The sequence below is a fragment of the Piliocolobus tephrosceles genome, chromosome 15 (assembly GCF_002776525.5).
Source record: "Piliocolobus tephrosceles isolate RC106 chromosome 15, ASM277652v3, whole genome shotgun sequence".
NCBI lineage: Eukaryota > Metazoa > Chordata > Mammalia > Primates > Cercopithecidae > Piliocolobus > Piliocolobus tephrosceles.
In genome coordinates this window covers 45,747,097-45,774,108 of record NC_045448.1, presented here as the reverse complement: position 1 = coordinate 45,774,108, position 27,012 = coordinate 45,747,097, and the positions used below count along the sequence as shown (strand labels likewise).

Here is a 27,012-nt window from a genome sequence, read left to right as displayed (position 1 = left end):
AAACCTGATTATCCCCCAAAGGCCCCATCTTCAAGGTATGGATCTGGGGAGGGACACAATTCAGTCTGTAGCAGTGTTGTAGTAATTTTTTGGTACCTTTCTTGTATCTTAAGATTTTGGCCATTATTAATAATGCTTTGGAGACCCTTTACTGAAGAGGAAGTTTTTTCCTTGTTTTATATCTGACCATAGATAGTTACTAGGATTTTTAAAATAAAAACTCCAGATGTCATAGTAATAATTTCCAGATACCACAGCCTTTCCTCACGGATTATGTTACTTTGACTTCAATAAGGGTTTTACCCCCTTCTGTATTCCACCTCCCTTCTTTTTGGGAGCCCTTTTATGGCCTTATTTATTGTTGCATCAATTTTAGTGTGGGCTTTTCTGTTTTGCAGGTGGAGACCACGTGGCTTTGCAAGGCCAGAGTTAATGAAGATCTTACGTGATTCACTGAATGATTCCTTTAAACGCCTTATTTATCCTCTTCTCTGTAGAGAATTCAGGTATATATCTTGTCTTGTTTAATTTTGTGTACTGCTTATTATTATATGGTACTAGTCCCACTACAGTGTGTAGCAAATATATGTTGATTGATTAACCAATTGAAAAAATTTAGTCTGCATCACAAAGTGTTAAAGTTAAGGCTTGATTTCAATCTGTAGATGCTTTCACATGCATAGATCATAAAAATAGTTCTTAATTATGATACATTTTTCAAATCTTGACCACATAATGTGCACCCCTTGAAATCCTGCGATACTAGTCTTGCAATTTGACAACCAAGCTAAACAAGTGGTTTTATTGATTAGAAATTTGGCTTGGAAGAGGCAAACTGAGAAGTTAATGGAGAAGTTAGTTGGAGGCAGTTTTTAGAGGTAAGAGAGCCAAAGAAAGCATAAGGAAATATCAGTAGGGTACATGATGAGTCAATTACTTTGTTTTTAACTCCAAATGGGAGTTATTTGGATGAAAAATTATCATCAATGATAAATATTAGGAGATTATTAAAATGGCAATGTGAATGGACTAATAGAAGGACTAAGTAATAAAGATGAAAACTGCAAAAGAGGTGGGGTTTAGAATTGTTTAGAGGACAGAAGATGGAAAGAAAAGAAATGTAGGGAGGCAAAACTCCTCTTTCTTGCTTCTCTGTAACCCTTGTTTTTGTACCCAATCTTTAGAAACTAGACATTCCCTAATACATTCCTTCCAAAGTATTATAGATTGTCTTCATTCTCATTTATTTGTAAGTTTCAGCAAGGGCGACTTGAGAACTGTAGTTTTGTAGCCATCCCTCCAACCTCTCTAGAATTTTTAGCAGCCTATGTAGGGCTTGTTTCTCTCTTGCTGGACTTGACCATTGAGTTAAGATTGGTTCAGAGCAAGGAATGAGCAGGTACTATTAAAAAAGACACATAGTCCTGTTGTCCAATTTATTTTTACCAAAGTCATTTAATCTCTTGTTACATCCATGTTAGCCTAGATGTAGCCTAAAAATATTGTTCCTTTTAGAATTGTATTTCATTTCAAGCTGTCTAACATCTCATGCTTTTGAGAGCTAGGGCATACACTTTAAAAATTAGGAATTTGGTTCTTCCTGAAGGAAAATTTGTTATTTAGAATATCAATTTCTTTTTGTATGTTTTTCTTTTTATTGGTTTCTCATGTTGCTTATGTCTAGTGGCACTTTTGACATTTTTCGCATATATTTTTGATTTGAGTAACTTCACTGCATGTGGAATAATTTCATTAAGGTTTAATGTAAACAGTTTGATGTGGGATAATTTAATGTATAAACCTTTTCTGAATTCTATTAGCAGTAGATAAGCAAGAGTACTTTCTTTTTCTTTTTCTAAAATGCCCGTAAAGTAATATAACTTATTTCAGTTTATAAGTTAGTTTGCAGGTATTATCTACAGATATGCCTCCTGATAGGAATACTTACCTGAATAACAATTAAAGAGGAGGAAACTCCCACTTGGTTTGTTTTTTAGACTATTTTATTTTGCAGTCACTTAATTTGGTTGACTGTATACTATGCATAGCCTACTTCTGCATATCTTATTCCCATGACTGTCATGATCATTCATCCATGTGCCATTTTTCACATCTACCTCTGTCATCAGTTCTACATTGTCAGTTACAAAGTGCTATCTCTTTTGCCATCTTTTATTGTAACTTGAATTTTTCCTCCCCTTTATCTCCATGGTGACTTTTAATTGAGGACATCATTTTTTGTCTGGATTACTGAACAAGCGTCATAGATGATCTTGGTCTTCTGTCTTGTCTTTTCCGGTGCATATTACAAATCGCCCTTTCAAAATTCTCATCTCATGATTTCATGCTTGTATACTTCTTTCAGCTGATCTTGTTTGTCTCCAGGATAGAATCCAAGCTCTTGAGAAGAACATGCATGACCCTTTGTGATCTGTTTTTTTCTTGCCTCTACTTCTGTCTCGCTGTTTCTTTTTACTTTAGCATACGAAATTACTTGCTGTTTCTATAATAAGCCGTGAGCCTTTACATACGCTGTTTCCGTTGTCTGGGGTATTTTCTCCCTGCCCACTGTCCCTACTTTTGTTTCCATCCCATGTGACATTCAAATGTGTGTACACTCTCTTTCTCACATATACACATATTTATAATCATGGGTTTTATATACAGTAGAGAGCAGATAGAGAGGTAATGTAGGTATGATAAACTTACAAGACTTGCTTCAGAATTGCTTGTGCTATCATATATTACTGTGATTAGTGAAAATAGAGTCAATGTAATTTTTGTACATTTTTCTCTTAAGTTATATTGTTATAATAATTTATCCTTTGAGAAATAATTGTACAAAATGAATGCTCCTTTTCTGAAAGAAAATTTGGGTGAATGAAAAACCTTTTCTTCTATTTCTAAAGAGCCAAACTAACATCAGATGCAGAGAAGGAATCAGTAATGATGTTTGGACGGAACCTTCGTCAGCTCCTTTTAACAAGCCCTGTTCCAGGGCGCACCTTAATGGGAGTGGATCCTGGTTATAAACATGGTTGCAAATTGGCTATAATTTCTCCTACCAGTAAGTTGTCTTGCAGTTTTCCATATAAAAGTTGTTTGGTTGGTTATAAGTTTCACTTCATACATTTCATGAGGATTTGGAAATAATGTTAATCTTTAAGACTTAGAAAGTGGTTTTCTCACATATGGGGGTGTTGGGAACCAGATAATCAAACTTCATTTTTCTCTCATTTGTTCATCAAACCCGTCAATATACAACTATCATTTATATGCTTCCTATGCCTCAGTAGAGATATTGAGGATTAATTAGGCTCAAACTTGAACTCTATTAATTTCCATCAGATTCTATTATTGTGATGCATTTGTATATGATGCATTTTAATTCTGTATATATTTTGAATACCAAAAGACATTTTTATTGTTTAGCCCAGTCAGTATTTTTTTCCTATTTACTTACATTTTCACTGATATTCATTTCTTTTGCGTTTCTGTGCTTCCATTTGAGATTATTTTCTTTCTGCCTAAAGAACTCTATGCTATTACTTTTAATGAGACACATTGTCTTAGTTTTAGTTTGTCTGAAAACATCTCTGTTTTGCCTTCATTTTTGAAGAATATTTTTTGCTTGGTGTAGAATTCAAGATTGGCAGTACTTTCAGTATTTTAAATATGTCATTTTTTTGTTTTTGACTACTGTAATTTTTGTTGAGAAGTCAGCCAAACTTATTATTGTTCCTTTGAAGGTCATATGCCTTTTTCCTCTGGCTGCTAAGATTTTCTCTTTGTGTTTTTCAGTTTTCTTATGATGTGCTTCAGTGTGTGTGTATGTGTGGGTTTTCTTGTCTTTTCTTTTTTGCATGAATTCCACTTAGGATTTGTGGAGCTCCTAGCATCTCTTTCTGGAACTCCAATTACATACGTATTATACCTTCCAGTTTCTTCTCTCCTTTTTGTTTATTTTCTGTTGATCATCTAAGTTAATTAATCCTCTATTCAGCTATTGTCTGATTTGTTACTAAAACCATCTACTGAGTTCAAGTGATTGGTTTTTCAGTTTTAGAATTTCCATTTGATACTTTAAAAAATAGGTTATAGCTCCCTATGAACTTCTTTATTTCTAATTTTTTGATCTTTTAACTTCTTGTTTTATTTTCTCTTAGCATTTACTATTTTTATTTTTTTAGTTTAGATTTTCATTTCTGAAATTTTTTTTCTTTCATCTCTAATTAATTCCCAGTTTATCTCATCTAATTTCTGAGATTTTCTAAGTTTGACTTATGTTATTCTTTTATATATTTAATTTTTACTGAGTCAGGGTCTTGCTCTGTTACCCAGGCTGGAGCGCAGTGGCGTGATCTCAGCTCACTGCAGCCTCTGCTTCCTGTGCTCAAGCTATCCTCCCACCTCAGCCTCATGAGTAGCTGGCACGCACCACCATGCCTGGCTTTTTTTGTGTGTGTGTGTGTTTTTAGTAGAGACGAAGTTTCGTCATGTTGCCCAGGCTGGTCTTGAAATCCTGAGCTCAAGCTATCACCTGCCTTGGCCTTCCAAAGTGCTGGAATTACAGGCATGAGCCAGATTTACGTTACTCTTATTTTCTGTAATGTTTTTTTTTAAGAGGCTTGTTCTCATACATTAGGCACATCTTTCTGTAAGGACATTGTATTACTCCTTTAAAAATTTTTTTGTTTTAAAAAAATCATTCTATGTAGAATTTGACTATCATGCATTTCTTTTGCTTAGTCTTATACATTAGTTTGCCTGAACTTTTAGTAGAGGCTGGGTCAGGCAAACTGTTCTCACTGTATGGCTCTAAAATTTTCTCTTCTGTTTTTTCCAAATCATTAAAAGAAAAAATTTTGTGTGGATTGAGAGACAGTTTATACTTTCTGGAATCTGCTTCTCTGTTGCTTTCCTTTATCTGGGTTTTCTTTTTCCTTTGCTCTTACTATCTTTACTTTGCTCAGTTTGGATGTGATTACCAATTGTTTTTCCTCAGTGTGGAATTTTTTTGTCTTGAAAGGTATCTTCTACTAGTTAGTTTCAAGAGTTCATAGGGATCAGTGTTTTCTAATCCTTTCAGAACTACTGGGCGCCCTTTGTACTGAACCTCAGTTTCAGCTCCCATTCTCAAACTGACTGCTGTGATTTCCAGGGAAGTAGCCTTTGACATTTTTGGGATTCTCCTGTTCTCAGTTCCATCAGATATTCCATTGTTTCTTTCTGCTTCCTTCCATGCAGATGCTGATGCATAGGTGTCTTGTCAGTACGTTGTTCCCACCTGCTTTTTTTTTGGGGGGGGGTTTGTGGGGATATTTTATCTATGTTCTAGATATAGTCATGACTTTTTGTTTTTGTTATCCTTAGTTGTCTTTTTATGCTGTTCATCTTACAGCCAGTGGGAAATATATTTTATCAGTGTTTTTTTTTTTTTTTTGCATCTGTTAAAATATCATGTGAACATATTTTGTCTGTTACTATGTTGCTGTGATGAATTATATTACTGGATTTTTAAAAAATGTCAAGTCACACTTTCCTTAGATTAACGGAACTTGGTTATGATTCTTTCTTTTGGGTATGTTGTTAGATCAGTTTTCAGTTATTGTATTGCTTATAGGATAATTTTTTTAAAAACGTCACAAACACATCTATATTCGTAAGCTGTTTTGGTAAGATATTTCTAATTATCTGTTTTCACAATTTAATATAAAGTTGTTTATAATAGTAGATATCTTTTTAACCTGTGCTCAATCTGTAGTTATATCTTCTTTTTATTCCTAATATAATTACTGTATTTGTATCTTCTATCCTTTCTTTTACTTGATTGGTATTGCTAAAAGTATGTTTTTGTCTTAAGTGATTTGTAACTAAACTTTGTTGATCTTTTCTATTGTATTTTTTCTGTTAATTTTTGCTTTAAACTGCAACATTTTCTCTCTTCTGCTTTCTTTGGGATTATTTTGCTGTTCTTTTCCTAACTTCTAAGTTAGTCTCTTAGTTCATTTTTATTCATTAGGTAGTTATCCTCAAATTTTTAAAAATATGTTTAATCAAAATAATTTTAATTATTTTAAATTTAATTGTTAAAAATAAATATTTTAAATTAAAAATAAAATATTTTTCTGTGTAATGCAATATAGAAAACCTCATAAGTCTTAAATATGCACAAGGTAAATAAAGTCATATATCTACAACCAAAAAAAAAGAAGTAGGATAGTATCATAACAGTGTCTGACATATACTAACAGTTCAGTTAATGTTTGCTTTTACTACTATTAATGTTAGATGTTAGTGAAAGCCATTTTTCTTTTAGATATCCTAGCATATTCTCCAATTAATAGTAGTTTTGTGTAGCAAACAGAAGCCTGTGACATTGGAAGGAGCAATACTTCAGAGTGATTAGGAAGAATCTGATTTAGTGAATATGAATAATTCAGACTTCATTTTAAAAAACAAGCCAGTCTTCTTTTCTGTTACTGCTTAATAAAATCATTGATGTGTTTCACTTTGTAATTTCTTGTAAAATGGCTTATTCTTTTCATTTTTTAAAGGTCAGATACTTCACACTGATGTGGTTTACTTGCATTGTGGACAAGGCTTCCGAGAGGCAGAGAAAATAAAGAGGCTTTTGCTGAATTTCAAGTATGAAAATAAGTAATCTTTTGATTGATCTTTGATTTTGGCTCAGCCAACCAGAGATACCTTTGAAGCCCCTAATTTGGAGGGAGGGATTAAGGGAGGTGCCTTTGTGAGAGAGAAGGAACCATGTAAAACAGTGCTGGGGCAAATTGCTGGAGAACTCTGCATGTGGAAACTTGAGAAACACTGCACCCTTCCTTTGCCACCTTCACAAATAAAGGAGGTAATATGGGCAGATGTGAGCAGTTCATTCTTCTGTTCCAGTTTTCTGCCTCCCTCCCTTCCTCCCTCCCTTCTTTCCATCTGAGGAATAGATGTGGTTGCAGTTAGAAGTTTCAGAAATTGACAATGTATTATATAATTTAATCATAGTATTTTATTGTGGCTTAGATTGCTGCAGAGTTGACTTACTCATGTCTAATTTTGGTTCCTTCTGGATGCGAAGAAAGCTGACTTTTTTGAGATAGTGTAACAGTAAAATACTTCTTTGCTGCCTCCTATACCAAATGCAGGGCAGTGTCTTTTATTCTATAGAAGTCTGTGTTTGTCTTGTGCAACAGTGCACAGGTTGCTTGTATATATGAGAGAATAAGAGCATCATATAATAGTATTTGTGCATTCTGTACATTTTCTCTGGTTGATTTCAAAGCATGCCTGGAAATTCAGTTTGTCATTCTGTTTCTGACTTGAAGCTGCAGCACAGTGGTGATTGGAAATGGAACTGCCTGCCGAGAAACAGAAGCTTACTTTGCTGACCTGATAATGAAGAATTATTTTGCACCACTGGATGTTGTTTACTGGTAAGGCTGTTACGTATGTCTCTTTTCTTGGAGAAGCATAGGAACTTTAAAGTTCCTTTTGTGATGAATCTTCCCTTCTCTTTTTAAGATGTACTTCTTTGCCCTCCAGATCACCTCTTGGTGTTCATGAGAAGTTTGCAGGATAATGTAAAGTGTCTGAGTCTTGGAGACATTTGAGATAGGAATGATTAGAGCAGGACAGAGTCCAGAAACCTCTTACAGAAGCAGCACGTTAGGGCTCAGTTTCATCGGATTTTCTAGGCTATACATTGTGTGAGGATTCTAGTTAACTATTGAATAATAAGTAGAATGATGTACCAGGCTAGCAGCTAGTAGACTGTGGATAACTTAGCCTTCTTCTCCCAAAGCTTTGAAGCCTATGAATCATTACCCATCAGAACTGAGAGCCAAGGTAAGTATTATGAATTAAAAAGTATTTCCAGTGTTCTTTCGTCATTTATCCCTTGGGCACAAACTTTTGTTTCATATAGCCATACAGATAACTTGTGAATAGCTTTGGATTAGAGACCCAATTTCTCTAGTCTTGTCCCTGCATCTGTAGTAGTTCTGCTTTCTTTCACCATTGTTTCCCTACTTGCTCTTTGGATCTCAATAGTCGTGTCTACCTTTTCCAAACTATAGTAGAATATTAAGTCCTAAAGGATTTAATTCCAGGAGAGAGGGTGGTTGTAATGGCTGATATTTAACAGAAAGTGTTCAAGAGCTATCTCCCACTGCTAGTGAGAAAACTAATAACTAAAAGAATAGTCGACTGATGAGTAGATGGCTGATAGGATCAACAACTAACAGAAAGTAAAACCTAACACAGGAAGAATTCTAGGATTTGTGTAAATAGGCCAAAAGAGAAGGGCTAGGCAGTTAGTATAGTCGAGAGTGCCAAGAGTGTAGTCAGAGTCAGTCAGAAAAACAAACTCAGGGTAACAAGGGGAGTAAGAGAAGGTCAGGAACAAACGATAGGTGCCATGGGATCACGATTCAAGAAGGAAACAGATTGAAACATCCACTGCAGAATTTTTCCCTCTTTCTCTTGTTGTAATTTAAGTTGGCCTGGGAAATACTGTGGATCTTCCCTATTCTGGGAACTGCAAATGTGCACCCAGTCCTTTTGAGAAACTAATACAAGCACTGATGTAGCTGGTTCAGTTTATTTCAGGTACCTTCTCTGATTGTTTTTAACCCGTTCACATTAATTTCATGTAAATATCTTGCATACATTTGTAGTGGTTATAAGTACTACTTTCAAATCATAAAAAATATTAAGTAGTGAAGATATCTTCAGTTTTTTCTGCATTTGCTTATAGAATATCACTTTATTGAACTTTAGGCAGTATGTAGTATTAGAAAGGAAAGGATGAATTGTGGGGTCAGACAAATCTGGATTCATCTTTTGTTTTAATCATTTACTAGTTACGCAGGTTTTGAAGAGTTACTTAGCCTTTCTTAGCTTCACTTTCCTTCATTTTTAAAATGGGGAAAAGAATATCTACCTTACAGGTTTTTTAACAGTATTAAAAGTGAGATAACATAAATTACAACAAAACACTAAGGCTTTAATAAACAATATGTTTTTTTATGAGTGTTTATTTATATGTGTACTTTTATTACAAATATAAATTATATGTATGTAAAAGTGCTGTGAAATTAGAGGCAGTGTTTTCTTATGCAAATTAATAAACCTACATAAAGTTCATTTTCACCTTGATGCAATAAGGATGATAGTAAAATCTATCACTGGATAGTAATAATGTCTATAACACTTTTGTAAAATAATAAATCTATGTATCATGGTATCATGAGATGTTCAGTCTTATTAATGGATATGAATTAGATGCCATTTTAGTTGAGCCTCACAATAGGTGCTGTGGTATGATGTGAAGTATGTGGACTATAGAGACAGACCTAGGTTCAGGCCTGCCACCTACTGCCTCTGATTAGCCATGTATTTTTAATCCTCTGTTAGCTTTAGCATCTTCTTCTGTGGCAATGTTACTTACCTGTTAGCACCGTTGACCATTGTGAAGATTTAAAATGGAATGTGTTATGTATCTCCTATTTTTAAGGCTGTTTTTAGTAAATATGTTAAGTGTGGGCTAATCTTTGACATTAGGGAGACCCCATTAGTATATTAAAAAAATTTCTTTTTTTTTGAGACAGAGTCTCGCTGTGTCACCCAGGCGGGAGTGCAGTGGCACGATCTCAGCTCACTGCAAGCTCCGCCTCCCAGGTTCACGCCATTCTCCTGCCTCAGCCTCCCAAGTAGCTGGGACTACAGGCGCCCGCCACCACGCCTGGCTAATTTTTTATAGTTTTTAGTAGAGATGGGTTTTCACCATGTTAGCCAGAATCTTTGGTCCCTTCTTTGCACTTTTATGAATATAGTCTCCATTAGGCATTTTCTTTCAGAAGAGCACCGTTTTGTTGCAATTTAAGACTTGCTTTGGATGGTAGTCTTTCTCCTATTATCTGTTTTCTCCTTTCTGCTATAATTATGTGGGGTTTTAAAATCTACCCGTGTGGTAAATTATAGTAGCTATTTTCTACAGTTGAACCAATTTTGCAGTTCTGTTTAACTCTACTTATAGTGTATTAAGTCTTTTAAAGTACTTTTTGCATTTCTTTGCTAATATTATGTGCTTTTGAAGTTTTTAAATGATGCAAATATCTAATTGGAATTTATAGCAAGTGCTTTAGAGAAATCAGCTGGTTAATTTCATTTTGTTATCATTTTGCCAATTCAAAGTGGCTATTTGAGAAAAGTATGTTTTCTCATCTTACACTCTGAAGTTACATTGAAATTGAAATCTCCAGGCTTTCTCTGGCAGTCATTTTTAATACCTTCTGAACAGATAATCTGATAGGTATTTCTATAATCTTGTCAGCCACTCATCCTGAAAAACCTTTTCCAGCCATATCTACCAGCACATTTCCTCTTATCTGTTCCTTCCAACATTCTTTGCCTCGACATTCTACTACCATAGGTTAACAAATGCCATGCTATGTATCCTAATTCATAAACCCCATGAAACCTGACCCATTCATCTATCTTTTCTCACATTCATTTCTTTCCCTACCCTTAAAATACCTTACGAATCATGATACTTACACATATTATGGGGCAAGCCATCCAAAGCTACCAATTCTAATTACCAAACGAGCAAAAAGTTAAACTGGAGTTAAGTTGCAGAATATAACCATGCTAAGTCTCAGTTATCACATACTGAGTTGTGATAGTTGAAGTTGAAATGTTCATGAAAAAATGCAAGTTGAAAATGTTCATGAAAAATTCTACAGTTTTATGGGTCATTTGTTAAAAGTATATGCTAGAATGGTTTGCAATTTTCAATCTTTTGACATATAGTAGGCACTTATTTTGCTTTTGTAGTTATACATTAGTTTGTGTTTTTTAGATTTATACATAGTGGAATCATACAGTATATAATCTTTTGCTAGCTTCTTTCATGGAGCATGATTATTTTGAGATTTCATCCTCGTTGTTGCAGAAACCAGTGGTTCTTTTTATTACCGAACAGTATTCATTGTTTGGCTGTATCACGATTATTCAATCACCTGTTGATGGATATTAAAGTTGTTGCTAGTTTTTTGCTACTACCAGTAAAGCAGTATGAACATTCGTTTACAAGTCTGTATGGATATATGCTGTCATTTCTCTTAGGTAAATAACTAGGTGTGGAAAGTCTGTGTTGTGTGGTATATGGTATATGTTTAACTTAAGAAACTGTCAAGCTTTTTCCCAAGATGGTTTCCCAAGCTTTTTCCCAAGATCTTTTTCCAAGATGGTTGTACTGTCTTACTTTCCCACCAGCAATGTATCAGAATTCTAGTAGTGGCAGTGGCGGCCCATCTGGAGCAGCTGCTGGGAAGACACCGGCTGCAGCGGGGAGTTGTGGCTGGGATTGCATGCTCCGTAGGTGATGGGAGCCCCACCTCCTACCAGGTTAGTGGGGCAGAAGCCCCATGCTCCTGGGTGCAGTTGCAGCTGCCCAGCTCCAGCTCTGGACCTGAGCATCCTTGTGCTCTCAGAGGCCTGCGTTGCCCCTGAAGGCTTGGAAGTGCCTGCTCCAGCTCCCTGGTCTCTCCCTGCTCCCAGCACCTGCTCCAGTACAGAGCAAAGTTGTGGCTGAGCCTGGGGACTGTTGCGACCTGGACAGGTGTGCATGCACTTGGGGCAGTGCTGACACCAGCCCCTCCTGCCTCAGCCTGTTCAGGACTTTGGGCACCAACAAACACAGGAGTGAGGCTGGGGTGGGGTGATGGCTAAGGGCACTTGGCACAGGCCTACAGGTGTCCCCTGGCACAAACAGCCCAGGCACCATGGATACATGTTGATGGTGGGAGGCAGACATTCCTGGGCGGCAAGGGGCAGGTCTCAGTGAAACCCCCACCTCCAAGCCAGGGCCTACGTGAAGCCTGGAGGCCGGGCTACCATTTCTGGGTGGAGTCTGTGGCCTGGAGTGAGAACTTATGGTACTTTTTCCAGTGCCCGTGGCCACCCATGGACTAATCAGCATGCATTTCCTCCCTTCTGAGCCCAAAAAACCCTGGACTCAGCCAGACTGACACAGATGTTGGGACTACCAGCTGTGAGAAGGAGCTACCCGCTTTGGGTCTGCTCTTTGCTGAGAGCTGGACACTTGTCAGGAGACCTGCCTGCAGAGTGGGGTTACCCACTGCCCATCTTCTCTCCACTGAGAGCTGGACGCTCATTGGGATAACCTGCCTGCAGAAAGGGGCTACCCACTATGAGTCTCCTCTCTGCTGAGAGCTAGATACTCACTGGGACAACCTGCCTGCGGAAAGGGTCTATCCACTTTGGGTCTTCTGAGAGCTGTTCTGTCACTCAATGAAGTTCCTCTCCGCCTTGCTCACCCTCCAGTTGGACACATAACTTATTCTTCTTGGACATGGGACAAGAACTCTGGTCCCACCAAATGGTGGATCTGAAAGAACTGTAACACAAACAGGGCTGAAACATGCCCTCCTGCCTGCCACATTGCAGACCTTGAAAAGGAGAAAAGAGCTAGCTGCAACCCTTTGGGGAGCCCAGACCTATGTGCTTCCTAAGCCAGGGCTATGATACCCTCTTTGGGACCCTGTGGTTCCTGGCATCTCCCACCTTCCAAGCACCACTGCGTTCCCCTTGTCCAGATGTGGGTGTCTGCAGTGGTTGTTGTGTGTGATACATCTCGTCCAGCCACAGCCTTGCATGGCACTACCTGCCCTGCCACAGCTGGCACGCCTACCTGTGCACAGTGGCCGGACCCTGTGTTCACTCACACACTGCTCACCACACTACGCCTGGCTCGCCCTTGGCAGGGTGAGATCTGGGCCAGTAGCACCAGCCAAGCACAGCCTGCCAGCTTGAGTGAGTGGAATGAGCCCAGGGGGCTTGAGCAAAACTCAGACAAAGGCGCCACTGGCCACAGAGGTGTCTGGCTGGAAAAGTGACACCCTAAGGATTCCGTAACACTAGTTTCTCCATATCCTCAATGGAATTATGAAATTATGGTCAGTGCTTAGTATGGTCAGCCTTTTAAATTTAGATGCCCTAGTGGATATGTAGTGATATCTCATTGTGGTTTTAATCTGCGTTTTCCTAGTGATTAATGATCATGAGCATCTTCATTTGCTTATTTGCCATCCATGTATCTTCTTTGGTGAGGTGTCTGTTCAAATCTTCCCATTTAAAAAAATGGATTGTTTTCCTTGTGATTATTGCATAAGCATTTTTTGTTTATTCTGAATTAAGCCCTTTGTCAGGTGTATGTTTTGTAAACATTTTTTCCCAGTCTGTGGCTTTTCACTTTTTTTTAAACAGGATCTTTTGGATAGCAAAAATTTTAGTTTTGAGAAAGTCCAATTTATCAATTTTTTGGTATAGTTTTTGCTTTTTGTTTTCTATTTAAGAAATTTTGGCAAAATCAAGGTTTTATAGTTTTAAGTCATTAAGTCTGTAATTTTTGGAGAACTGACATCCATTCAAATTTTTTTTTTTTTTTTTTTTTAAGATGGAATCTCACTCTGTCGCCCCAGGCTGGAGTGCAGGAGCGCAATCTCAGCTCACTGCAGCTTCCGCCTCCTGGGTTCAAGTGATTCTCCTGCCTCAGTCTCCTAAGTAGCTGGGATTACAGGCGCCTGCCACCATGCCCAACTATTTTTTGTATTTTTAGTAGAGACAGGGTTTCACTATGTTGGTCAGGCTGGTCTCAAACTCCTGACCTCATGATCCGCCATGGCCTCCCAAAGTGCTGGGATTACAGGTGTGAGCTACCACACCTGGCCCATTTAATTTTAGTTTTATTTTTCATCTAGAAGTTCTGTGTTTTTCATATCTGCTTGATGATTCCTACAGTTTTTTCCTGGCTATAATTTTCAAGCCTGTCTTTTTAAACCGTGTTAAATCTTTGATTTTATAATCTGTGTGATAATTCTAGAATTCTTGCAAGTTTATTTCTGCTATATGCTGTAATTGCTGGTTCTGCTTTGTGATGCTTGCTTTCCTTTTTTGTTCAGTTTTTATGGTAAACTTTTTATTTTGATGGAACTTTGTGGGAATTCATTTAGGCCTGCATTGATGGTAAGTTGCTTCAAAGAGGGTTTGTATTTGTTTCTGCTACACTCCCTTAGATACTCCCAAGTTGGGATCACTTACATTGAATTCTCGACCTGAGTTTTTTTCTCACCACCCAGGTAGTGTGAATTTAGGCTACAGACCAGACAGATGGCTTATGGTTCCATATTCTCATCAGCAATTCCCGCTTTCATCAGCCTGTGACTGATTTTGGGATAGTCCATTTTCATTGTGATCTCCTAGGGGTAGAGTATAGTGAGTTATATTTTTGTTTTATTCTTACATTGAGAGCTTAACCTAACTCTGGAGTCCTAGCTTTACATGTGTGAGAGTAGGTAGGGGATCTTTTGTTAACATCTATATCTTAGGTGGATCCTGGGTTTTGTATTTTGTTCTTTTGGTTCTGTGAAGCTCTGTGAGGCCATGAAACTTGAAAATAAAACACACTTGGTTCAGCAGATGGCCTCAGCTGAAAGTCAGCTTCAGAAATCAAGGTTCCTACATATACTTCATTTTTTTTTTTTTTTTAGCAAAAAAATTTCTTTCTTGCCAACTCACAGATCTCTTTAAGAAGATAGGTCTAGTATTTTAGTTGTTTTAAGTAAAAGGTGAATCCAGGTAACTAATTTCTCATATTGGTTTTGTATTTTAAATTTTCTTAAAATGTAAAATCTGCTATTTTCAGACACCAAAGACAGACCATAAAGAAAAGTAGATAAAGATCTTTTAAATCATCTAAATTTACACTTTTGAGTTAAGAATTACTTGTTTCTTTTAGTTCTTTCCTCAGGGTATCTATGCCTGTGGAAACATGTACATGATACAGCCTTCATCCTCTGGCAATTTAATATTCTTTTTTTAAAAAGGATGCTTAAGAGGGAGATCTTGAAAAGTCCAGAAAAATGCCAAGAGGAAAATAAAAATAATTGGTACTGTCACTACTCAGAGAATCATATTAATGTTATTATATATTTTCTTGTAGTTATTTTACCTATGCATGCATTTATTCAACAAATATTTATCACCTGTAAATGTCAGATTGAATGAGATAGACTCAGTAAGGTACAAGAAGAGAACAACTTTTTCTTTACTACCTCCTCTCTTTGTTCAACTCATGTTTGGATGAACTCATGTTCATTCCTGGCTGAAATAATGGACAGGTCTCATAGCCTTTTCAGTCTCTCTTAGTTATTAGCATAGTCTCATTTCAGCAGTTGAAATATCTTCTCTAGTGCAATAATCAGAGCTCCAAACTTGAGATAAGTTCAATTAAATGTCAGGCCTGTTTCACTCTGCGAGATGCTACTTCACTATCGGGATTTGCAGGTAGTTTATTGGGATTTGTAGTTAGTGTCCTCTCTCTTTTCCTCTTTGTTATTCTTATTTTCCCTAACTCACTAGCTGAATTTTTGATCCCTCTAAGTTTAGTCCTCAGAGTTGAGTAGCATGGGGAAAAAGAGCATGGTCTTAGGAAGTAGGACCAGTGGCATTCTAGGTTAAGGCCCTCTGGGTGGCCCAAATACAATTGCTGATGCTTCCTTTCATGGGGTGTTATGAAGAATTTTTCTATTTTTGTTTTCTGATACTTCCCCTGCAAGGAAGCTGTGATGTAGCTGATATCTTCTTTGGTTGACTGGTTCCTGCTTTCCTTCCTTAGCCCTGGGCTTCAGACCAGCCATTCTCATCTGAGTTACTTTGCTGCTCAGTCCTCTTGGACAGAATCTGTTGAAAGCCTACCATACACTTCCTCTTGCAGGCCCGTTTGGCTCATACCTGCTTGCCTGCTCTCCAGTGGCGACTTATCCTTAGCACAGCTGTCTCCCTTTTTAATTTTCTCTCTCTCTCATACCTTGTGCTTGGTACGTATTCTCTTTCTTATCCATCCTTGCTTTCCTCTCATACTTTTCTGTGCCCTCAGAGGTAGCTCTTCCTTTTCATTTTTCTAAGGCATGTTTAGCACTCCATACTCTGGGAGCATATGTGAAGCTCACGAAGTGTTCCCAGTAAAGCACCTTCCACTTGGCATGTGATGGATAAGATATTCTTCTATGTGAAATGTTGAGAGAGCAGGAAAAATAGCATAGCATCCCAATCATCTTCCCAAAGAATTTTTTTCTCTCAAACCTAACTCTTGTCCCTCCCTCCAAAACACACCCATTTTATAGGACACAGATGGATGATTGCTGTTGTTGACAAAACAGGCCTTCAATGCTTTAGCTAGAACAAAAACATCCCATTACTCCTGTTTCCATCATCCAGTCAGCAGAGTATCCCTCAGAACCAAGACTATGTGACAGGCACAGTATTGTGTGCTGGGAACAAGAGCAGTACAGGTGAAGTCCCTACCCCTCTTGAAGTTTGCATTCCAATGGAGAAAATAGACAAAAAGATAAGTGTGTGTGTATTTTTATATATGTCAGTTGGTGAAAAATTCTATATCGAGAATTAAAAGCAAGGTAAGGCGATAGTGACAAGAAGTGCAATTTTTAGATAAGTATAGTTATAACCGATATTCTTGGTATATGAGACACATTTTAAGAAGCCTCCAGTGCTGAAGTACAGTGTGATGAATTTGTGTCCTCCTTTATCCATACTATCCAGATTCATGTTCTCTTTATCCTCATTTTTCTGTGTCGTATAAGCCTGTGTTTTTCAGATTGTAACTTGTAACCCATTGATGAAATGTGAAGTCCATTTAATGCGTCTCAACCAGCATTTAAAAAAAGTTAAATAGAAAAGAATAGGAAATAAAAGGCATTTCGTGTAGTAAGCTAAGTATTGCCTCATGAATATTTGTTTTCGGTACATATATGTATTGTGTACTGGGTTGTGATGTATTTCTTATGGTTGATCATAAAAGTTTGAGGAACATTGTTCTATGAAATTACAGTTTTCAGCCTTTAAAAATGCAAAGTTAAGAGAGAAGATTGGCCTGCAAGAGTCTTTAATGAGAAGTTAGAAAGCTTTTAGAAATAAAATTCAGACTACCTTATATAATTGCAAAAGATCCTCTGAAGGAAAGTAAATAGAGGGATGGTTCTCAGAACACATTGGGATATGTAAGCTGGACAAATGTGCTCTTCCAGTAAAATAATGAGCCATGATCCTTACCATATTCCTTGGAAAAAAGTTAAATTAATGAATAGAATTTTCCCAATCTCAATTAAAATTCCTCATATCAAAGAAAACTTTCCAAATACTTTAGTTATTAACACGTTAAAACTTTATTATACTCTTATTTCAAGGGAAAAGGCTTCTAGTAGGCCAATTCAGAGATGCACTCTTTGTAACAAAATTTTATGGAAAAGAGAACATAATTCCACTAGAGAAAAACACAAATAAAAATGTTTGGGTGATTGGTTTGCTAGATCAAGTCTTCTACTTACTAGAGTATGTCAGAAAATTGCTTAAGTATTCTTTCAAGTGTGTTTTTTTCCCCTAGAAGAAAAAAAAGAAAGGAAGCTTTCTTGTATGAATTATGTCATCCATACAAGAAAGGTTCTTTGCCAAATCAAGTTTGGAACAATTTATTTTACATTTATGTATTTTTCTTAATTTTTTGATGTCTACCAGTAACTAGTATCTGATTTAGCTCTTAAGTATTTAATTGTATTATATAATATGCAAATATTCTATTGTGTTCTCAGTAGAACACATTGACTTCCAGGGGCTTTGCCACCAGAAAAAGATTAGGAACTAAAAGTAAATTAATTTGTATGTATTGACTGCATAGCATACTCCCTGCCAGGTGTGGATTTTACAAGGACATATACAAAGCTGAAAGAAGTGTAAGTAACCAAGAATGTATGTAAGAGGGAAGTTACTGATCTGTTAAAAATAGTTCTGGAAGACCAAAACTTAAGAACTGAATTCCTCCTTTACCTGCTTCCCCCCGTGTATAATTATCTTTGGGTAAAGAGAGTTAGAAAAGAAATCTCATTGCTTGTAGATAATATCATAATCCTAATCAGTAGATAAAAGAGTAGACTTGTTCAACTTCTCTTTTGATTTGTGAGATAGGATGATTTGGGGGAATGAAACGATGAATAAGTATCAATAAAAGAAAACTAAAATATAATTAAAATAAGAAGATATTAAGAGATCTTCTGTTTCTTATTTTATTTTGTGGCCTAGATGAAACATTTTCTGGAGTTCTGGGTGGACTTGTACATAAAATTTTGATACCACTGTTGGATACCACTGTTGGTAATTGTTGAGAAATTGTGGAAGCTTGGAGATGAACCAATGTTATTTTGATGTTCCAGAGGGAAAAATAAAATAGGTTGTATAGATGACTGAGTGTAACCTTGAACAGGCAAGATTATTATTAAATTATGAAAGAGTGGTTTATGAGCATTTAGGAAGGGACAATAGAACAATAATCATTGGACATCACCATGCGTTTCTTACAAATACAACATTTTGGTCTTAACATTTCATTTTCTGTTAGGAAAATTAGACTGGTAGAAACATCTGGACCTCAGCATAGCTATTGATAGTCTCTTAGTACCCTTATGGACAAACTGGAGATTTGGTTATGTGGCTCCCAAAAAGACGTTGATTAGCTAATGTTTTGATGTCTGGTTTGAGGTCTCTAGTGTTGTGCCACAAACATTGTATTAGCTAACATTTTAGTCAATAATTCAGTCAAGGTTTGGAGACATGCTTTTCAAATTTGTGGACATTGAGGTGTGTTAGAATCAGGACCAAAAAAGTTTTTGAAAGACTTGAGTGTTTGGACCTAATCTAACAATATGAATTTTAATAAGGATAAATTAATTTTGTGATGCTAGGGGAAATTTTTGGTAGAGATTTTTAGATGATTTCTAGGGTTTCTTTTTACTCTGTGGGTGACTCTGTCAGAATAATGGGCAGCAGATCTCCCCTGTCCTGAACCACCTGGACCTTTTTCTTTTGCTTTGGTGTAAAGAAACTTACTTTGAAAAAATCACTAAGCTTAGCTATATAACTTAAAATCTATCTAGTTATGTAAAGTTCATAATGTTATGAAGTTACTACTGCTTTATATGGAGGAAAAGATGTGGTTGGTGTTACTAATTTCTCACTAGTGCCGTATTTTCTGTTTCACATGTGGAATCTGAAATCAGGATTTTTGTATTTAAATATCCTGTCTCCTCCATATGCAGTTTTCTAGGAATGATAAAAACCGTAAATCATCCTTGGAACTTGGGATAGCCTAAATTGTTTTCTGGATATTAAAACTAATATCCAGATTATCATGCCTAATGACAAGTTAAGGTGCTGTGTTATTTAAATTTCTCATTTCTTTCTACAGTGATGGCTTGAGATGATATACTATGACATTCTAGAACTTTGTTGCCTTTTCTCTCTTGCTACTCATCTCCATTTCTGTGACTTTTATAAACACTGAGCTCTTGTTTATAGGGTTTCCTTTCTAGGATGTTTGTGATATAAGGTAAATTAAAAAGTAAAACTGTGTTTTACAATCAATACAATTTATGTTCATTTTGTTGAAAGGCAGAATGTTTTTAAAAGTATGAATTTAAATAGACCATTTCAGTGAAGTATGTTGGGAAAGGAGACATAAGGAATGAATAGTTTGGGTGTGTGTATATGTACATGTGTGTATGGTTTTAAAATACTATTTGGATTTGAATTCAGTTTGACCATTTTTGATCAAAATAAAACGGTTTACCAGTTTGTAACCCATGTGTTTTTGTGTTCCTAAATCCAATTTAAATATCTGCAGGAGTTACCCCACCCCCTCACTGTAGCCCCTCTTGTAGATTTTTGTTTATTGACTTAAATTAGAATTGGCCTAAAGCCCAGTGATGGTCATTTCTTGTGTTAAGGTTTTTGGTTACAAATCTGCTTTTGTTGCCAGATCCAATAAAGATTCTTGATTGTTTTTGTTAGTTTTATTATAAGTTCTTGCCAAAGATACAATGTATTATAACCAAAACAGATGTCCTGTTTAGACAAGTATATTTAGGCTCTAACAGAACCTAAAATGTAAATTAAACATGTTCAGCATTAATGTAACAATTGATGAACTTCGGGATTTTATCAGTGTTTTTGATAACCTTTAGAACTGGAGGAAACAATGCCTTACTTTGAGCAATTGTTTTACATATTTTCTCTGTCTAATCTCAATTTGCATATGTACAGTTTTACACTCCTAGGTACTCCTCCAAACTGACATTTTACTGCCATTTTGAAAATAGAGTGGAATTCACCGATTTCCTGTATATAATTTTGTTCTTAAAGAGCATACATCAGATGAACAGTATTTTCTGTTAGAGACTTCAGTTGAGTAGAAAAGGATAGTTTCTAACACTTTAATGCTTGTGAATAGGTAGATGAAATAATTATGCATAGACCCTCTTATTAATGGTGTTCTTGGTGAAGTTAGGAACCATATTAGGGTTGTAGTGCCCATCCTTTAAGACTTTCAGTAACCATCTCTGTGGATAGGGTCCAGTGCAGTCTTAATTTCTGCTGAATTCTGTGTTTTGGTGAACAACAGGTATGTAGTGAATTCAAGATGAATGTATTTCTGTTAAGCAGTGTTAGCTCTTTTATTTCTATCATAGTTTCTAGGGTAAATTAGATGTGTGAAGAATAAGACTGTATTATCAGTGGTTACCACTGGAACCATTTTTATTTTAAGATTGTTGACTCTTTGGCCTATTCTTATCCATATTTTCCTCTTTTCTTTGGGATTAAACAGCTTACTGTTTTGCCTCACCTTTAGCCAACGTGTTTTTTAAAAAGTATTCAATTTCTTATTGAGGGAATATCTAGGTTTTTTCTTAAACTGGATTATGAAGAATTATTATGGTTCTCTCTCTCATTTTAGTTGCATTAGTTGAATTCAAAATTACTGAAATCCTTTGTTGAGATCCTTTTCTTTTGATTGTGTAGGACTTGGAGATTCGGGGGCCAGAAATTGATAGTTGAAAATAGTAGTTCTTAGCCGGGCGCGGTGGCTCACGCCTGTAATCCCAGCACTTTGGGAGGCCGAGACGGGCGGATCACGAGGTCAGGAGATCGAGACCATCCTGGCCAACACGGTGAAACCCTGTCTCTACTAAAAATACAAAAAAAATTAGCCGGGCGTGGTGGCAGGCGCCTGTAGTCCCAGCTACTTGGGAGGCTGAGGCAGGAGAATGGCGTGAACCCGGGAGGCGGAGCTTGCAGTGAGCTGAGATCTGGCCACTGCAGTCCAGCCTAGGCGACAGAGCCAGATTCCGTCTCAAAAAAAAAAAAAGAAAATAGTAGTTCTTAAATTCACCTTATTTGTGTTTTGTATATTTTTTGACTGGGGTGGGGGGTCGGTATACCTTTTGATTCTAGTGTGTTTTATGTGGCTAAATCTTTGTATTATGCTCTCCTAACTTAATGAAATACCTCTTTTAAATTCCCCACATCCGTACATTTCTAAGATTACGCCCAGTTTAATTCCCATTGCTTTTCTGCTTCATAGCACTTGCATTTTGAAGGAACCCTAACATTTGGATTCACATTATGATAATTAGGTTTCAAGGGCATGGGGGATTAAAGATATCTCAGGTCTAGTTGCAGAATAAAGTTCAGAAGCACTTTTAAAACTTGCCTGATTGGTGGGTAGAGGTGCTTTTATTTATTCTCTACTCATGCAGCATTAATCCCTATTTCATCAGGTACCTACAGTGCTGTAATTCTAGACGTGACCTTGGGTCTTGATTTACTTCAGCTCCGTTTTCTTTATTAATGTGCCATGAAAGAGGTACATGAAAGATAGCCAACATCAAAGCACCTTTTAAAGTAAATTGGTTGATAGGAATTCCCTGGTATTTAACACTGTCTGTCAAATGTTTCAGCTGGTTTGCATCCTTTTACAAGCTATTGCTTGCTGCACTAAAAGAAATTTCAAGGAGTTGCTTTGAGTCTTGGGGTTGTGGCGGGGAGGGTGGTGGTGATGGTGGTGATGGCAGCGACATGGCAAAAGTTAGCCAGAGAAGAGGGTAAATGAGAGTAAATGTTCTTTTTCAGCTGTGCCCCTCCCAAGATTGTTTTGTGTTTTTCTTTGGGTTAGGGAGTCTTTAATATAGTGCTTATGATTAGGAGGAGGAGGCACTCATCTTGGTTATCAGAAGATTGAAGAGGGTGGCCAAAGAAAAGTCATCAAACTTTTGTAAAAGAAAGAATTAAAGGCAGTGTCAGTATCTTATTCAGAGATTGTTCAATCAGTTTAACTTCCAGCCTGTTTATTCTTTATTGAGTCATATGAGAAGAAGCTGTAAAGTGGGAAACTGAGTCTGAAGAAAGAACAAAGGAAACAGGACTCAGAGAAGGCTTGCCATATGTATTATGGAATGTTTATTTTCCTGTAAACATGTTTTAGAGGCTGTTGTCTCTGTTCTAGGCTGAATATATGGGGGTAGAACTTCTTACAGCTAAGTTTTGAAACCCTGGTTACTTCTTTGTTTCACAAATATTAGTTGACTGTTTCTTCCTACTTAAGAAAAAAATATTTAAAAGCATTTTATTTTTTGGATTGTCACCATGATTGTCTTTGGATCTATTCCTATCATCTTTACCATAGAACTTTATTAATCTGAATAGTGAAAAATAGAAATTATGGAGTGTTTTAGATAATATTTACTTGCCTTCAAATATATACTTTATTTTCAATTTACTAATGTAACTTTGACTTGTAGAGATCTTTAAAAATCTATTGTAATAAAAACTTTATTGTAAATTGTATTTTTAATGTGCATTTTAATGTATTGAAATGCTTTAAAGTCATATATTCTCTTGATGTTCTGTAATATTGTTTTCATTTACCTGCTTATCTTTTTATTTATATATGGTGAGTATGAAAATAAATTTCAATCCAGACCTGGACTTGGCAGTTAGTTGAATTAAAGACTTTGGCCTGTGAAGGATAAGAAACCAACACAACAACTGACACAGAGGAGTTTGGTAGTGACCTTTTCTTTTCAAGGAAAGCAGATATTTGAGACAGACTGTAACCATCAGTATAGAATGAGCTGCCGAGGTTTCTTGGGGTTTTGTGAAGGGAGATAGCCTAGTATGTGTGTGTAGGGAGCAGTATATGCAAATTATTTGACATTTGATTCTGTGATGAAGAAAGTGGGTGGAGAGGTACATTTTGCCCATTTGTCTTTGTTTTGTTTTTGTTTTTGAGACAGGGTCTCACTGTGTTGCTGAGGCTGATCTTGAACTCCTAGGCTCAGCCTTTCGTGAGTATCTGGGATTATAGATGTGCTCCACCATGTCCAGCTTGCCCCTTTGTTGACATAGGCAAAGTAGAACATCTTGCTGTCCTTGCCATATACCATGTATGGTTCAGCCCCGGTATTTGGAAGAGTGACCTCTGGGCTTTAGAGACTGATACTAGAAACTGGGTAGTAGAAAAAAGGTTGAAAGTGCTATACCTTTCTATTTATGCCACATTTCCCTTCAACCTCTGCCCCCGTCCCCTTCACAATTAATAGCATCTTCTTTCATATATAGGATGTGTGTCTGTAATAATTTGATATGACCCATCATAGTCATAGACAGAAGACAGTGAAGCATGATATTGCTTAGAAAGTTAAGATCTTATTTTGTAAGCACTTTAACTTTCCTGAGGTGGACAGTTGTGGAGTCCTTTGATTGACTTTTGATTCATGCTGCTGTTGCTGCTGCTTTTTTCTTTTTTTAAATATTCTGAAGTTTTGTGTATCCTATGTAATTTAGGATCAGCATTGTTATAGCACATGAAGGGACCCTAGTGTTGTGTGTGTTATCATTCAAATATATTAACTACAGGCTAGTCTAAAGCTTGATTAATAAGAGTTCACCTAGTCAAGGATCGTAAGATATTACTTAGTAATAAGCAACTTGAGCTTGCAAATGAATCATCAGGTTAGCAGTTTGTGGGTGTATTTTTGACTGATTCTTGTGTTTACTCAATTAGTCCATTCACCTAAAATTCCCACTCCCTTTTGAAGCATTTTTCTTTTTCATTTCAACATAATGGTTTTCCTCAATCTAGGACTACATAAGAAGTTTGATAGGCCACGCTTCTAATTCCTGGTTTGAATTTAGATAGTTCCATTGTTTAAACCATCTGCTGCCATCATTGCCATTGTCATATTCTACTTCCTATTTTAAGTTTAAGGGATATGGGGGCAAAGAAGCCTCTGTACTGTCTTTCATAACGAGAAATGCTTCGAAGAAGTCTTTCTATTCTTGTATGCTGTAATTTCTAGCATTCAATGATTTCCTTGTCTTCAAGGTTCTAGGCTTAGTTTGAGTTAAAATTCACTGATTATACAAGAGGAACCCAGATACCTATTTTCTTTCTTCTCTCCTATTTGGGGGATCCCTAACTCAACCCATTTGGGAGACTCTATCTGGTTCTGAATAGGAAATACTGCTTTTAGTTGGTTTAGACTTTGGTGAGAAAAGTAATAATTAAAATTTCTACCATGAAATGAGTTTTTTTTTCTATTTTAATTAAATTTTTATTGGGTGCAGAAAGACTGGAAGGGTGTTAGGGACCCCTGTTCAAATTTTCGGATTTGGGACTTGACATTTTTCTCATTCAAGGTTTTTATAAGAAGTGGATAAAGAAAGCAGAGCTAAGAATATGTCAGGAACATATTGGGCCTTTGAAATATCTTAGTTATTTCAGGTTTGATTTGTTTCTACTCTTCATTTTTTTACTGCTTTTTCCCCATCTTCCTTCTGACTACATTTCCTTAGTGAGAAGTGACAGGTTTCTGCTTAGTGGGAAAATGTAAAGTGTATCCGTCTTGTTGAATTTAATATCTTGGGGGATATTTGTCTCCAAAATCTAGTGCATGCACAGAATCCTTTTTTGTCATTATATAGAAGGGAAATTCTTCTTTTAAATTCCTCTCTGCAGTTGAGCCTGAGATCTTACTATATAGTACTGTTAATTATTGACATTTTCACTAACATATTCAGGGATGTTTTGGTTATATTGGATAATTCTTTCCCTTTGACTATCAAAATTTTTTTACTCTTTCAACACATTTTTTGAATACTTTTATCTGTACAGTGCTTAGCATGGTAGAGTCAAAGATTTATAAAACCATATCCACTGACCATTTTGTGTTTAACCCAGCAGCGTCTTCTAAGCTCTAGCTTATCTGGATTCCTTTTCAGTTTCATACACTGCCGGTTTTCCCACCTGCTTTTGGTACTTCTAAGCTTGTTAATCATTTTTTCTAGGCATCCTGGTACCTCTTCCTCACTCTTAAACTTAGACAACACCCCAGATATTTTCCTCACCCCCTTTGTCTTCTCTGTGTATCTTCTTTTCCTTGATGATCTCTTCATCCACTTCTGGAGCTTTATCTTTTGCATCTTGTGGGTTCAAAGTCTACATTGTTTCAAGTTCTCACCAGAGACACGGACTCAGATTCAATGGCTTATACTAGTCTCTAGAGTACCCCTCTGGTACCTCAGTTTCAAACAAATTTAGCTTTTTACTTGGGCTCCCAAACCTATTTTTTTATGTGTTTTTTTATTCTTTTATAAGTCCCTCCTTTATTGATGTTAATTCTCTTGGGCACAACATTTGCATTCTTTGATTTCTTATTCTGTCATACACCCTGTTCAAACTACCGTGAAGTCCTGTTGATTCTGTCTCTGAAATGTATCTCCTATTTCTTCCTTCCAATGCCTCTTGTTTACCATTCTTCCTTTGAGATGTTAAGGTTTTCATGAGCTGGACCCAACCCCCTTTTCATGTATAGTCTCTTGATACTCACTTCTTAACCCAAGACATGGTGTTCATCATTCAAGGATTCATAATCTGGGTCTCCATATTTATTTTTACATTATGCCTTTGTGATGCCGTTCATTAAGGAATCATACAGTTTAAAGAATTATATAATTAACAGTTTATTCATTATGAGAATCAGCCCAGAGTTACAATTACATCCTATATTTTATTAAATATATAAGCTAAGATAAATCCATTTTCAACATTGTTTTATTATTAAAAATTGCCTTGGCTAAATCTCTCCTGATCTGCTCGTATTATTTACAATGAAATTTTGGCTCCTGTTTTCCATGGCTTCCATTTAAGTGCCCTTTCCTTTCATACCATGTATTCTGAGATACCAGTGATTCCTGTATACAAGGTGAGTTGGAATTTAGTTCTTTGAACATGTTAGGTGGAAGTTTTCTACCCTTTTGTAGTTAAGAGCATAGGCTATGGAATCAGGTTCAAATTACAGCTTCATCCTTTACTACCATGGTGACTGTGCCTAAGTTACTTAATCTCTCTGTGTCTCTTCGTCTCTGAAGTGGGGATAATAATAGTATCTACTTCATAGGGTTTTCTTGAAGATTAAATTGAGTAGTACATTAACAAATACTTAGAATAGTGCTTGGCACATAGTATACAATCAGCAAATATTAGCCGTTATTTTTATTATAACTTTGAAATGTATAATTGTTATTATTTTTGTTCATCCTGTTTTCTTCCCTTGGTATACCCTTTCCTCATCCTCTGCCTATCAAAATCTTACCTATCCTTCAGGGCCTGACTCAGATACATTCTCCACGAAGTTGTCTAAGTTATCTCAGGTTAGAATTAATCTCACCCTTGTCTGTGCTCTCCTAAAATTTTCTATGTACTTCCATAATACTTAATAGCTACCTTTGTACTGTACCGATTTATGTAACTTTTTTTTTGGAAATTCATTTATGACTGGGGTGGGAAGAATCATTATTGTTCATCCCTTTGGAAGAGTACTTAGTTCACTGATTTGCCCATGTTGGCACTCAGAAATTTGAATTGATTTAAAACTTACTGGCCCCTCTCCCCCTGCACATAATGTGTGTGGAGAGGATGTATATATATTCATATTTATATGTAAGAACCTGTGAATAAGGCACTCCCATAAGGACTATGGAAGATACAAAAAAAAAAAAAAAGGTATGCTT

The 27,012-nt window shown here is 36.5% G+C and overlaps 1 protein-coding gene across 3 annotated transcripts in view; it reads left to right on the top strand.

Annotated features, from left to right (window-relative positions):
- The window catches only part of SRBD1 (S1 RNA binding domain 1), a 227,066-nt gene that overhangs the window by 60,402 nt on the left and 139,652 nt on the right, over positions 1 to 27,012 (top strand). For all 3 annotated transcript variants that reach the window (XM_023223849.2, XM_023223850.1, XM_023223851.1), the window contains exons 11-14: positions 399 to 506; positions 2,910 to 3,067; positions 6,558 to 6,648; positions 7,338 to 7,445. In XM_023223849.2, coding sequence (XP_023079617.1) covers positions 399 to 506; positions 2,910 to 3,067; positions 6,558 to 6,648; positions 7,338 to 7,445 — 465 coding nt within the window. The remainder of the gene's footprint in view (positions 1 to 398; positions 507 to 2,909; positions 3,068 to 6,557; positions 6,649 to 7,337; positions 7,446 to 27,012) is intronic.